The sequence below is a fragment of the Hemiscyllium ocellatum genome, chromosome 17, assembly GCF_020745735.1.
Source record: "Hemiscyllium ocellatum isolate sHemOce1 chromosome 17, sHemOce1.pat.X.cur, whole genome shotgun sequence".
In the NCBI taxonomy this organism is placed as follows: Eukaryota; Metazoa; Chordata; class Chondrichthyes; order Orectolobiformes; family Hemiscylliidae; genus Hemiscyllium; species Hemiscyllium ocellatum.
The window spans coordinates 23949477-23964607 of NC_083417.1; the positions used below are offsets into that span (position 1 = coordinate 23949477).

Here is a 15131-nt window from a genome sequence, read left to right on the forward strand (position 1 = left end):
TAATACTGTAAATGCATCCACACTATTTTCTTCAAGCATTCCATGTGGAAGCAAGTTTAATATTCTCACCAATGCTTAGTTCAAGATGTTACTTCTAAATTTCCTGACTGGAATTATTGGTGAATATCTTATACTGATGGCCTCTCATGTTTAGTCACGGCTTATTAAGGTGTGGCATGAGAGACAAAAAAACTGCAGACGCTGGAATCCAAGGAGGAGGTTGGGAGAACACAGAAAGCCAGGCAGTATCAGGAGGTGGAAAAGTTGATCTTTCAGGTATCATCCTTCTTAAGTCAACTTCTCCACTTCCTGATGCTATTTAAGGTGGGGCTGTTTTACTCGACTAACTGCTTTTGTCTTGCCCATTAATTTCATACATCTTGCTGCTTGTTAAATTGCTAAGTTCTCCTGTTGAAATATAGGTTGATTGTATGGAAAGCTCTGTTCTCAATAATCCTCCTGCTTGGGTACACAAATCTTAAATGCTTCCCAAGCAAATATTCTGCCAAGATTGAACTTAGTGGCTAAATGTAATTAGATTTTGGCATAAAAACTTGCTGAAGTTCGGGTTGGGGGTTGGTGCCATCGGGTAGAGGTCTGGTTATTTAGATTGGTGCACGTTGCATCTTCCAAGTTAAGTGGGATATCAGGCGTGTCTTTAATATTGTTCACGAATAACTGACCAGCTTATCACTACCTGTATAAACATTTGTGTGAAGTGCAGTGTACAATCAGAGCATTACTGAAGCTGAGTCCTTAAGAAAGGAGGAAAAATGAGCAAAACAAATCCTGACTGGAACTTAATCAACCGATGGCAATTTAGCCAAATAAAGAACTATAAAGAAAGAGTAAAAAAACAATTTATTGGATAATTGAGATTATATTTTTATATCTTAAAATAACACCATATCTTTGTATAATTGAAGAATAGAGGTGAATGAATTAAGCTAAAGCATTGCAAACCTTGTAATTCTTCTGCTCCTCACTAAAAGCCACGAGTATAACAGAAATGAAGAGATTCAGGACAACAAATGTCATAAAGATGATGCAAGATCCAATCAGAAATGAACCCAGGATTGGGTTGTAGTCCAATACCTGTTCAGGTGAAGGTAAAGATATGTTGAATCCTAAATAAAAGTCTTTCATAAATATATTAAGCTTACATGTCAAAACAACTATTTGTGAAATGGTCAAGATTCAGGTCTTCCAACAAATACTGATTATGTCTGAGGGTCCAATTGGACAAAACAGAATCTCACAAACAGCACTCTTATTTTCAGTTTAACTGTCAAATCATTTGTAACCTGGAGATAACTGTTGATAATATTAGTGGGCACTCAACAGAATAACTTGAAGATATGAATCCAGAGCCAAACTGATGTGAAAGGTTCTGAAGAAGGGTCACTGGACTCAGATTTCTCTCCACGGGTGCTGCCTGACCTGCTGAGTTTTGCCAGCAATTTCTGTTTTTGACCTTTTTTTCCTGATTTCCAGCATCCACAGTTCTTCTGGTTTTTAATGTAAAAGGTTATTGTGTTGAAGTGAGAGCAACTATAACTGTAGTACATAAGGATATTTATCACCCAAGTGTAAAATGGTGACAGTTAACTGTTTTCTTAAGTTGTTTGAATATTATTAGAACTATAAAGGTGGAAGTTGAAAGGTGCAGCAATACTTGTCACATTTGAATTGCAATTTTCACTTTTTAGCAATAAAACTGTGATAATTTAACTCTTCAGCTATATATCAACTCTGAATTACAAAGCAACAATAACCCCTTTTGGGAGTACAAAGTTAAAAATCACACAGCACCAGGTTATAGTCCAACAGGTTTAATTGGAAGCACACTAGCTTTCGGAGCGACACTCCTTCATCAGGTGATAGTCAGTCCAACACCAGCATCTCCACATCATGACCCCTTTTGGGAGAGCATTCCGATTAGTTGAACTTTGCATTAGATGACATATGGTGTTAAACAAAGACTTTAAAATGCCAGAAAGCATAATGTGGAGTCAGATTTAAAAAGTTTTCAGCAGAATTATTGTCAATTCTTATACTGAAGCAAAATGTATTTTTAAACTCTTTCAAGAGGCTAGATGATCACAGTAAACTCTCATTCAAAAATGTACTACCAAAAGAGATGAATGTGCATGCACAGAGTTGTGTAATCATCATCAGTACAATTTACAATTAGAGTACCTCAATGTACTACTGTAGATTTTGTTATTTGCACATGGTAGATGTGGGTCCTGAAATGCGGTTGACACACACCTTGTACATTTAGGATTTAGGGCCAGATTTTCAAAACATGGTGAGGTTCCAGACACCTGGATAATTTCCAGGTTCCAGTTGTATGCTATAGATTTGTTGATATTAACCAATATTCATCTCCTATTCAGGCAAGACAGAAGTGGTTCCCAATTTTTACTGCAAAAAGTGTAACAAGAAGATAGGAACTGTCTGCACAACACAAACAGCAAAGGGAAGTTACAGCCATGATGGGCCCTCTGAATGCCAGTAACATCAAACTTTACGGAAGTATCCATCTGGTCAAATGAGAGGCAATGTGCAAGATACTGCGGGTTCCAGTTACCTCTTTGTGCATAAAAAAAGCCATGTCCTCATGTTGAACTCAACAGCCATGCAAATCTTGTAACAGACTTGGAGTTTGCCAAGTTTACAATTGAAAATTGCCCTCTCACCTTGCCCAGCCCATTAACGAGCTCCTCTCGGAGTTTATGGACTCATTACTAAATGTGAGTTGGTTCCCTGTCAATTCCCCTCTCCAACCTGTTGAGAATCAGAGCATATCCCAGAGGTATCAGAATCCAAAACCCCACCCCTAAAAACTAATCACTTAGTGTTATCATGGTGTAACATGATGTTACAACATGAGGAATGGCCTTACTTACCATCGCCAGTTGGTGAAGATCCAGATTTCTCAATAGAAATGCATGCTGTCACATGAGCTGGGATAAAACCATGAAGATTTTCCTTAAAACCAGAAGTGCTTTTGCATATCAGGGCTTCTCCTGAGGTCCCCAGTATTATAAATGCAGTTCTTCAGCCAATTTGAATGATTCCATATGATATCAAGAAACAACTTAAAGGCTGTGAGCCCCTACAACATTACAGCAATAGCTCTACAGATGTGTTCTCCAGAACTAGCTACACTACTGACCAAACTGTTCAAATAGCTAGAATACTGGCATCTATTAAGCAATATGAAGCATTGCTCTAAGTGTATCCTGCCACAAGAAACAGAGCAAATCTAATCTGGCCAATTATTGCATCATCAGTCCACTCTCAATCATCAGAAAAAGTACTACTCTAACAAAATTCAACAAACTGAAAGACATGCAGGACAAAGCACCGACCTAACACTTTCAATATTTACTCCGTCCACCACAATGTATGGTGGCAGCAGTATGTTCAATTGACAAGGTGCACAATCTACATGTGACTCTCCAACAGCACCTTCCAACCCCACAACTACTACCACCTAGAAGGACAAAGGTAACAGATGCATGAGAACATCATCTTTTTCAAGTTATCTTCCAAGATTCACACAATTCAAACTTGGAACGATATTGCTATTCCTTTAGTGTTACAGGATCAAAATTTTGGAACTCCCTTTCTACATCCCAATGGCATAGATAAGATAAATAGACAAAGCCTTTTCCCTGGGGTGGGGGAGTCCAGAACTAGAGGGTATAGGTTGAGGGTGAGAGGGGAAAAATATAAAAGAAACCTAAGGGGCAACTTTTTCACTCAGAGGGTGATACGTGTATGGAATGAGCTACCAGAGGAAGTGGTGGAGGCTGATACAATTACAACATTTAAAAGGCATCTGGATGGGTATGTGAATAGAACGGATTTGGAGGGATATGGGCCGGGTGCTGGCAGGTGGGACTAGATTGGGTTGGGATACCTGGTCAGCGTGGACTGAAGGGTCTGTTTCGTGCTGTACATCTCTATGACTCTACAACTGTAACAGTCAGAAGGCTGCTCACTGCCACTTTCTCCATCGCAAATTTGGATGGCCAATAAATGTTGGCCTAGTCAGTGATGGCAACATGACATGAATAAATAAAAAATAGTGTACAAAAACCTATACGAGCAACATCTCTAGTGAGATAGTAATAAACTGTGAATCCTGTTGGAACAAATTTAAATGAATCAGCTACAGATTAGATAATATTCTAGCTATTGTTCTTATTAGAGATATTACTATAATGAGCTTCTGCTTTCCTTACCTCTTCATAGTTGAAGATCCCCAATTGAAGACTGACCATTGTTTCTGCAGCATCAAATATAGTCTTGTAAGAGGACATGCTCCAACCAAACATTATATTTGTCTGTAGAAAAGAGATACCGTTGAATTAACATGGCACGGTGGTTCAGTGGTTAGCACTGCTGCCTCACAGCACCAGGGACCCAGATTCAATTCCAGCCTCAGGCGACTGTGTGGTGTTTGCACATCTTCTCTGTGTCTACGTGGGTTTCCTCCAGGTGCTCCAGTTTCCTCTCACAACCTAAAGATTTGCATTGGCCATGCTAAGTTACCCATAGTATTATGGGGATGGGTGTGTTACTCTTTGGAGTGTTGATGTGGTCTTGTTGGGCCAAATGGCCTGTTTCCACACTATAGGGAATCTCATCTAATTATTGGTGTTACATAACTGAAAATGATCAAATTTGAAAGTCCAAGGGATCCTGAAAACTAAGTCTGTTCTCACATCATTAACAGGACACTGGAATAAGTCTATTAAACACATGAAAAATATTATTAAAATTATATTACTTAAAACAAGATCCTTTTGCATCGTAAATTTATGCAAATAGATGGCTAATATATAAATGAACATTTTACCAATCGCACCTTCAGAGTTATCAACATTTCTTCCTCTCTGGGTTCATGTTGCCTCTTTTCCTCTCTAAATGTATCCTTCCTGTAATCACAGTTGACAACTCTCCCCCAGTCCCCTATTGTCCCTGCACCCCACAGCCCCCTGATCTCACCATCACATATGGCCTCTTTGCTCCAGCCATGACTATCCCATATAGAGACTTCCTTCTATGGTTATCCTACCTCGCTGATCACCTTACCAGTCCCATTTTCTTGTGTCTCTACTCCTGGAAAAACTCTCTCTGAAATCAGTTACATAACACTTAGAAATTCCAACTGCCCACTCAATTGGCTCACCTTCCTTCATGATGTTGCTTCAAGTTGCTAATCTGCTCAATCTTTCATCTTTAGCATTCTTAACCTGATTGAAATCATGAATGTTTCATCATATGTGCCCACAAATGTAGAGTTTCTCAGAATCTATATTTAGGCAATGCCAATCAATGAGTTGAAGAATAATGGATGAACAGGGTTTACATAGAATTAGACCCTCAGCCTAACTTGACTATAACATTCGTGATTCACCCAATACTTTTTTCAGGCTGCCAAACCCCTTCATCTAACTTGATCAGAATTTCCTTTGATTTCTCACTCTCTCATAAACTTAGCTTGATTCTCCTTCACACCATTCACCTCAGCTCCTCCATTAGGACCACACCCTCACCATTCTCTCAGTAAGGAATTTTCTGCTGAATTCCTTTTGATGCACAATGAGAAATGAGCAGCAGAGTTCTGAATGAGCTAACATTTCTGGAGGATGGAAGGTGTTCCAATCAAGAGTCTCAAGAAACACAACCCAGAGGATATAATTTGAAATTAATACAAATTAAAGTTAAAATAGATTATGAAAAGAAATAATCAAAGAATTATAAATGCTTGTAATAAGCTAAATTAGCAGAAAAATTCTGCATATATCACATAATTCAGTTAGTCTTGGGTTGTAAATGCATACATTTAAAGAATAAGCTGAGGGAAACATTGTACTTGTTAGCTGAAAATGTGTTGCTGGTTAAAGCACAGCAGGTCAGGCAGCATCCAAGGAACAGGAAATTCGACGTTTCGGGCCAGAGCCCTTCATCAGGACTGACTCTCATTCTGGCCCGAAACGTCGAATTTCCTGTTCCTTGGATGCTGCCTGACCTGCTGTGCTTTAACCAGCAACACATTTTCAGCTCTGATCTCCAGCATCTGCAGACCTCACTTTTTACTGTACTTGTTAAACTTCAATTTAAAAATGAATGGGAATATATGATATAAAATAAAGTAATTACATACTGCAATAGAATAGGCAAGAAACATGATCAAAATGACTGTCAGAAAGCCTGAGATGTCACCCCATGCTCTTCTTAAAGTCGAGGTGATCATGTTGAGCTTGGGATTGATGCGCAGCAGATGCCAAAGTTTGATGGTTGCTAGGAGAACCAGGAAGGCAATCAGGTAACCCATGATTGCATCTGCAATTGCAGTCTCGTAGAAACTTACAAACCTGTAAGAAACATAGCAAAATGCAAATTAAATATCTCCTCAATAACAATATCTGTCAGTACAAATGTCTTTTAGGCACCTTTCATTATTTCAGTAATGGATATGCAAACAGATAGTTTCTCTTGGTGGTTAGAGAATGATTTCCTTTGTGGTAAGGATGCAAAATTTCTATTTCATGGCCTTTATTTCTTTTCCCTTATCCTCACTTAGGAAAGATTGGAAGAAATCAATGACCATTTTTAGGAACACTGGCAAAATAAAAAAAAAATAAAATAAATTGTGCTTGAGATACTTAGCAAGTCTGGCAGCGTCTGTGGAGGGAGAGGTGAAACACTGATTCGTGCATTTTTCTGGCTCAGACTGAATTGAGTCAGGATTTTTGGACTGATTGCCACCATGAGGCCTAGTGAATTTTCTTGCAGCACCTTACCAAAGTTGACTCATTAACTACCAACCACATCCCTATGAAGTCTGTCTTGGCTGGTTCTGGCCCCACCTTACTGTGTTCCCAGAACAACTTCCCATCAATGGATGTCCATCTAAAGACTGGTGTCTCATGTGGCCATGACATCTTTAAAAAGCCATGGTGCATCCAGCGAAGTTGGTGTGAATGAGTTGGTCAGCAATATCTGTGAGAGTGACACTGAAGTAGAGGGGCAATACATTAGGATGGCCAGGGATTAGGGATCCCTCAGGTATATTTACTGTACATTGCCTGGACTGTGCCCAACTCCTTTTGATTGGTTATTGCAGAACCCAGGACTTACCATAACCTACTGCAGAAGTATGAACCCCCCTGACCAGATGCCTGACTGTAGTCAATCTCTTGGACTGGTATAGAAGGCTGCTCTTGACTGACTGTGCCAGGATCCCCAGGGCAGATTGATACTTCCATGAACCTCTGTGAAGACTAGCCTCCCTAAGACTGAGCAATAGCTAGCACATGCAGCATTTTTGCTATGTAAGCTGCTGGTATATGGTGAGGGCATAAGATTGACATAGCACACTGCATACAGCAAGACATACGCCCCCTTAATATGTTAAGGTTGTTTCACCCAGTGGAAGAATCTTGGACCAGAGGGCATAATCTCAGAATAAGGGGTTACACATTTAAGACAAACATGAAGAGGCATTTGTTCTCCCAGAGGGTAGTGAAACTGTGGAGTTCTTTACCACAGAAGGTTGTTGAGGCTGGGTCCTTAGCACATTCAAGGCTGAGGTAGACTGATTTTTAATCAGTAAGAGTTACTGTCCGTCCGCCCATCTAACATCAATCCATCCAGTAGAGTGAAGTGGCAATGTTCACAAGCCATTATCATTTCTAACGGTGTACAGGTTCATAGAGAAATAATCAACAGTTGCTACGAGAAAATCATGTGTCCAGAATGTATAATAATGAAAATGTTTTGCTTTTATATAGATACAAAATTATGGCGTACTCTTTTTTGTGATTGTGATAGTGCTCAATGTCCCGATTTCCCAAAATGGTTCTCTTTATAAATACAGAAAGCGTGCTCCAACTGATCATTATAATGGCTGTCTCCAGAAGGTTCCATTTGCTTTTGAAATAATTCCACTTCTGCTGCCTCAATAGTTTTCCCTAGGAAAAACAGGCAAAATTAGTTATAAATAATAAGGACAACATTACACAAGCCAGAAGTTTCAAATACCACAGGAAACCTGGAAATACACAAGCAGTCAGTCAGTTTCAGTAAAAATAAAGCATGGGTTATGAGAGTATAAGAGCAAGTAAATAATGTTGGAGATGTACAGAGCATTGGTCCGGCTACAACTGGAGTGTTAAACACAGGAGTTTCACTAGAATGTTGCCTGGGATGGAGAAATTGAGCTCAAAGGAGAGACTAGGTAGACATGGATTATTTTCTTTAGAGCACAGAAGACGGAGGTGGGGGTGGGGTCATGACTGAGGTGTTTAAGATTATGAGGGGTATGGACTGAATGAATACAGAGCACCTGTTCCCCTTGGTTGAGGGGTAATCATGAGAAGGCATGATTTAGGGTAAGGGTCATGAGATTCTGAGGGGATATGAGAAAAAAATGTTTTCATTCAGCCGGTGGTGGGAATCACTGCCGGGGAAGGTAGTGGAGGCTGGAAACCTTCCAACCTTTAAAAAATACTTGGATAAGGATTTCAAATATCATAACATTCACGGAAATGGGACTAATGCAGCAATTTGGGATTCACACACGTTTCATGGTAGTTATGTTGGTGCAGACTTGATGGGCCAAAGGGCCCTTTCTACACTGTAGGAATCTATGAATCTATGGTATTTTGGGCAACAATCCTTTATCAAAACTAAACTCAAAGTGATTGTATTCCCAGAGCACCTTTGTATTTGGACTCAGATTGCTCAGTCTACTCAATCTTATACTGCTATCCTGTTCAGCATGAAATACTGCAATATGTGGGTCATTGGATGAGAAACCTTAAAATACAAGCTTCTTTAGTGTTCTGCAGCTTTAACATGCAGGACTTGATTTAAATATTTTCTGCAGGTTTCCCACTGTCTAGCCAGTCTGATTGTTAAGGTAACTGCCTAACAATGGGAGCGTGTAGTGTCATCCAGCATAGAAACAGACCCTTTGACCCAAATTATTCATGCTGACCATGTTTCCTTAACTGAACTTGTCCCATTGGCCTGCATTTGGCCCATATACTGTACATCTAAACCTTTCCTATTCATGTACCTGTTCAAATGTCTTTGAAATGCTGTAATTGTGCCCGTCTTCACCACCTCCTCTGACAACTTTTTCCATATACCCACCACCCTCTGTGTGAAAAAGCTGTCTGTCAGGTCCCTTTTAAATCTTTCCCCTCTCACCTTAAACTTATGCCCTCTAGTTTTGGACTCCTCTGGCCTGGGAAAAAGTCTTTGACTTTTCACTTTATTTATGCCCCTCATGATTTTTATAAACCCCTGTAATGTCACATCTCAGCCCACTATGGTCCAGGGGAAAAAAGTCCTAACCTATCCTTGTAACTCAAACCAGTAGCAGAAGACAGCAGAGCAGCGGCAAGGAAGAGATTGCAGTCAGGAGTCGAATGACAGGATGGGAAAGGTCACTAGCAATTCTGTTTGCAAGGTTGAAAGATATTGGTTGGGGGTTTTGATTCGAGTGGGGAGCACATCTTTATCGGGGTGAAGAAGGAGGTGGGTTAAAAACTGATTGTTGTCTAGGGAAAACATATGGTGGTCGGAACAGATTGTGAGGATAAGGGATGAAGCAATCAGGTCATGGTAAAGAAGTTTCTTAGGTGGTCTTCAAGCCTGGAGGGAACACTACTCCTCCTCCTAGGAGAGAAATATAGACAATGCAGAAAGAGGCCATTCAAACATTGAATCTACACCCAAACCTCCAAAGAGTATCTGACTTAGATCAAGCACTGCCACCCTAATCCCACATTTTACTATGCTAAACCTGCACATCCCTGTATGGACAGTTTAGCATAGCCAATCCACCTAACCTGCACTCAACAGAAACTCACACAGACAGGGGGAGAATGTGCCAACTTCATACAGATAGTTAGCTGCAAATGTGTTGCTGGTCAAAGCACAGCAGGTTAGGCAGCATCTCAGGAATAGAGAATTCGACGTTTCGAGCATAAGCCCTTCATCAGGAATAAGAGAGAGAGAGCCAAGCCGGCTGAGATAAAAGGTAGGGAGGAGGGACTAGGGGGAGGGGCGATGGAGGTGGGATAGGTGGAAGGAGGTCAAGGTGAGGGTGATAGGCCGGAGTGGGGTGGGGGCGGAGAGGTCAGGAAGTCCACCGAGGACATGCAGGTCCTTGGACTCCTCCACCGGCAGAACACAACTACACGACGGCTGGAGGAGGAGCGCCTCATCTTCCGCCTGGGAACCCTCCAACCACAAGGTATGAATTCAGATTTCTCCAGCTTCCTCATTTCCCCTCCCCGCACCTTGTCTCAGTCGGTTCCCTCAACTCAGCACCGCCCTCCTAACCTGCAATCCTCTTCCTGACCTCTCCGCCCCCACCCCACTCCGGCCTATCACCCTCACCTTGACCTCCTTCCACCTATCCCACCTCCATCGCCCCTCCCCCTAGTCCCTCCTCCCTACCTTTTATCTCAGCCGGCTTGGCTCTCTCTCTCTTATTCCTGATGAAGGGCTTATGCTCGAAACGTCGAATTCTCTATTCCTGAGATGCTGCCTAACCTGCTGTGCTTTGACCAGCAACACATTTGCAGCTGTGATCTCCAGCATCTGCAGACCTCATTTTTTACTCATACAGATAGTTACCCAAGGCTGGAATCAAACCTGGGTCCCTGGCGCTGTGAGGCAGCAGTACAAACAACCAATGCCCTATTCATCTCCTCCATCTCCTTATACCTGATGGCTTCCCCAGGACCTGGCAATTCTGACAGCCATCAGTTTAAAATCAAGGAATACAGCATCCTTAAAAGGTTTCAATGACTCTTCACTCCCTGCTAGCAGATTGTCTACCTGCTTATTATGATGGTAAAAACAATGACTGCAGATGCTGGAAACCAGATTCTGGTCATTGGTGCTGGAAGAGCACAGCAGTTCAGGCAGCATCCAACGAGCAGCGAAATCGACGTTTCGGGCAAAAAGCCCATGCTGCCTGAACTCCTGTGCTCTTCCGGCACCACTGATCCAGTACCTGCTTATTATCCCAACTCCATTAAAATTGGAAGTGGGCCATGCATTAATTATATAAAATATGGATTATTAGTCTTGAAAAACTCAGCTAAATTAAAAGCCATTGAATTCGAGCAGAGAGAATCCAGTTAAATTTAAAAATGAACAGGGACTGTTTAAAATGGCCACCAAACTCATTTGGACATCTAAAGGAACATTTCATTGCACTACCTCGACAAAGCTATGCAAGAAGTACATTATAATTCATATTCTGAAACATATAACTCACAATTATATCTTTAATTGTATCTCTATGGGGACAACTCACCTGCAGACATTGCTAGTACAAAGACTTAAAACCTGAATCATGCTACAGGTGATGGTGAAGGCGAAACCGCACTCTTACATTTCAAGAAGGGCCAGGAGTCCAAAGTGTTAAACAACAGCAGGAACGTTATTAATGTATTCACTTTGCAGTCAGCAAGGTTCAGCTGAGCTGTTGACTTCCAAAACATCATCATTATGTCAGATGATTGGATATTTAAAGTGATAGTCCAACATATGCAATTGCACAGCGCTCACATCCCTATCCCCAACTATATTAAAAAAGTGCAGGGGAACTCTGTCAATAGACCTCTTTGTGGAAATAAATTATCCCATTTTGAGCCAACAGCTAGGTTTTTATTCATCAAAGCCCATCACATTTTCAGGAAATGATTAAATTAGATTCCTTACAGTGTGGAAACAGGCCCTTCAGCCCAACAAGTCCACACCAACCCTCCGAAGCGTAACCCATCCAGACCCATTTTTCTCTGACTAATACATCTAACACGATGGGCAATTTAGCATGGCCAATTCACCTGACCTGCACATCTTTGGACTATGGGAGGAAACCGGAGCACCCCGAGAAAACTCACGCAGACACGGGGAGAATGTGCAAACTCCACACAGACAGTTGCCCGAGGCTGGAATCAAACCTGGAACCCTGGTACTGTGAGGCAGTAATGCTAACCATTGAGCCATCATGCGATAATGTCAATAAATGCAAAATACTAGACATTGACACAAAGACTGTCACAAACAGATTCACCTAAATCACATTTTGGAAACATGTACCGGAGCCAATACTTCAAGATCAAGTCACCTAATTAAAGAAAAGTTAAAACAATAGTTTCAATGAATTTTAAAAAAGAGCTTTGGGGCTGGAATTTAATGTACAGTAACAACTGGATTGGGTGTTGAGATTTAGCACAGATATTTTCAGTCTCCTCCTGGGGAATTCTACTGACCTGTCTTTGATACAGTATTAAGTAACCTTACAGCAGAACAGAGTTTGAGTGATAAGTAAACAAAGACTTTCATTAATATAATGGTTTTTATGACCAGCTGATGTCCCAAAGAGTTTTACAGCCAATGAAAACACTTTTGAAGTGTTGTGACTCTATTGTGGGGAGTATGGGAGACAGTTTGTACTCAGTGAGTTGCCACAAATGGCAATGTCATAAAGAGAAGATAATCTATTTTTTTCACAATGTAAACTAATGTAAATGATGTAAATATTGGCTGGACACCAGGGATAAAACTCCTATCCATATATGAACTAATATCATGAGCAAGAAGGTACGGCTTCATTCAATTTCTCAGCTGAAAGGCAGCACCATGGACAGTACAGTATGATAAAGGTCAAGTCACCATAACTTCATTCTCTCATTAGAGAGGGATGATTGCTAATGGCTTGACCTGAAGATCACCATACTTCAGGTGAGGGGAGAGAATGAGAAGGAGAGTCCATCATGGTAACCTCAACCGATGTGGGAATTGAACCCATGCTGGTGGTCATTATTGTTCTGGGATAACAGCACATGCTTTCATTAGAATGATAGAGCACAGAAGGAGGTCATTAGCCCAGCATGACTGTGTCAGCTGACTAGCATTAGTTCAGTTTCGCTGCTCAGCATTTCACGAAGATGGTGCCCATAGTTATTGAAGTCATGACTGATAGCTCTTGCAAAAGTGGTGTGAAGAGGCTGGAGAAGTTAGGACGATTCTCCTTAGCACAAAAAAAGTTTAAAAGGAGATTTGTTAGAGTTGTCTGAAATCACGAATGGGAGAAAGCGAGGACTGCAGATGCTGGAGCATCAGAGTCAAAAAGTGTGGTGCTGGAAAAGCACAGCAGATCAGGCAGGAGCAGGAGGGTCCATGCTTCAGACATAAGCCCTTCATCTAGAAGGGCACATTCCTGATGCCGGGCTTATGCGTGAAATGTCGACTCTCTTGCTCCTCAGATGCTGCCTGACCTGCTGTGCTTTTCCAATGCCACACTTTTTGACACTGAAATCACAGATGGTTCTGAAAGAATAAGAAAGGGAAATATGTTTCCATTGGCAGAAGGATAAGAAATCTTAAGCATATCTTTAAAGCTAATTAGATGGGAACCTGAGGCACATGATAAAACATTGTTTTTGCATTGTTTGAAGGGCATTGGAAAATAGGTTCAATTGTACTTCAATTAAAAGAGAATTGGATTGATTGAAAAGAAAAAAATGTCGAGGGCAATGGGGAAAGAGCAGGAAATGGGAATTAATTTGATAACTCAATAAAAAAAGGAGCTGGCTGGATGACATGCTGGGCTGAATGACCTTCTTCTGTGGTCTATTATTCTAATGATTGTATGTGCCATGGTTCCAGCACAATAATAACCATGCAAAAACATGACTATATATTACAATGATAATATACAATTTTATGAATGCCACTTAACTGATGTTTCCCATCCCATGGAATATATTTTTTGGACACCCTCAGTTATGTTTGCATGCAAGTCAGAAGGCAGAAAATGGACAAAACCCATGGCGTTGAAGAGGGAGATAGCATGGAGCAGGGTGACTCTAGGGACACGGATACACAAGATGGCCGCTGAGCCATCAGTTGGCCAATTTGATACATAAGATGGCTGCCGGATCACAACATGGAGAGAAACAGCAGAGCAGATAGAGATACTGCCCGAGGCCACCAGAATGCCAGCACAATGCACTTGGTTAGGTTAAATGGGTGGTGGAGAGAATACATATGAATAACAAACACTGCCCACCGAAGTGTCTGGGTTCAGCCAGCACCTCTTATAGAAATGCTAACAACTTGACACAGACTCAACACGAAATGTTAATAGGGCTGCAGTAACTGTCTTTCTCAGGAAGAGTGTTTAGCGCCCATTACTACAGCAATGGATTTCTGTGCAGGTATTGAAATTGACGTTGTTTACACTGGAACTGACAATGACTGCACAGAAATTAACAAAGGCTGCACTGGGACTGACAAAGGCTGTATCGGAACTATCAATGATTCTGTAACGATTACTATAAACAAAGACAATAATCTCATTACTGACCTATTGTATCACAAGATGTATAAAAATTTCTTGACATATGCTCTGGATCAAGAGAAGATTTGCAGCTGATATCTGTGCTGGTGTCTTTCTCTTCCCGGAGCGCCGGTATTTCCTTATGTAATAAATTCTGTCATTGAACCCTAACTCTGACTCTGAGACTGGTGATTTTCCCCACAACAATTGGCGTTGTGAGCAGGGTTCTTATTACTGGTGCCCTGCTCGGAGGCCACGATCAGGGGAAGAACCAATTTGTACCTGCAAATGGGAAGAGTCAGACCGGGTCAAGGACACAGTTTAAACTGTATACCGATTGTAATGTCTACATTTGCTTCAGTACGGAGTTAAAATTTTTTAAGTGCATGTCTATGGAGAATAAGTGTTTAACTATATTAACTGCTGTAAGAATCTGGTCCTTGTGCTGAAACAGTCAGAGGACAAGGTAGTGCCTGTCTCAAAAGCCCTGCCCTAAACCGATTGTTAAGAGGGATGGGAACCTCCCTCCCCCAACCCCACACCACACGTGAAGGATGGGATTTGAAGTGGGAATTGAGATGCCAAGGTACCTGGAGCTGTGAAGTACAAGTGGCAAACTCAAGTAACACTGGACTCTAGGGGTGTACAACGCAGAGTCCATTAGAGTTTAAGTTAAAAATTGGATGCTGTCTGTACTTCTAATTTCCAACGTGGTGAGAAAGAGGAGCTGATCACT

The 15131-nt window shown here is 41.3% G+C and overlaps 1 protein-coding gene across 1 annotated transcript in view; it reads right to left on the minus strand.

Annotated features, from left to right (window-relative positions):
* Positions 1-15131, minus strand: part of LOC132824058 (polycystin-1-like protein 2) — a 152187-nt gene that overhangs the window by 380 nt on the left and 136676 nt on the right. Inside the window, exons 42-45 of the mRNA XM_060838324.1 lie at positions 7834-7994; positions 6185-6395; positions 4257-4358; positions 964-1095 (exon numbers count right to left, since the gene is read on the minus strand). Of these exons, the coding sequence (XP_060694307.1) occupies positions 964-1095; positions 4257-4358; positions 6185-6395; positions 7834-7994 (606 nt within the window). The remainder of the gene's footprint in view (positions 1-963; positions 1096-4256; positions 4359-6184; positions 6396-7833; positions 7995-15131) is intronic.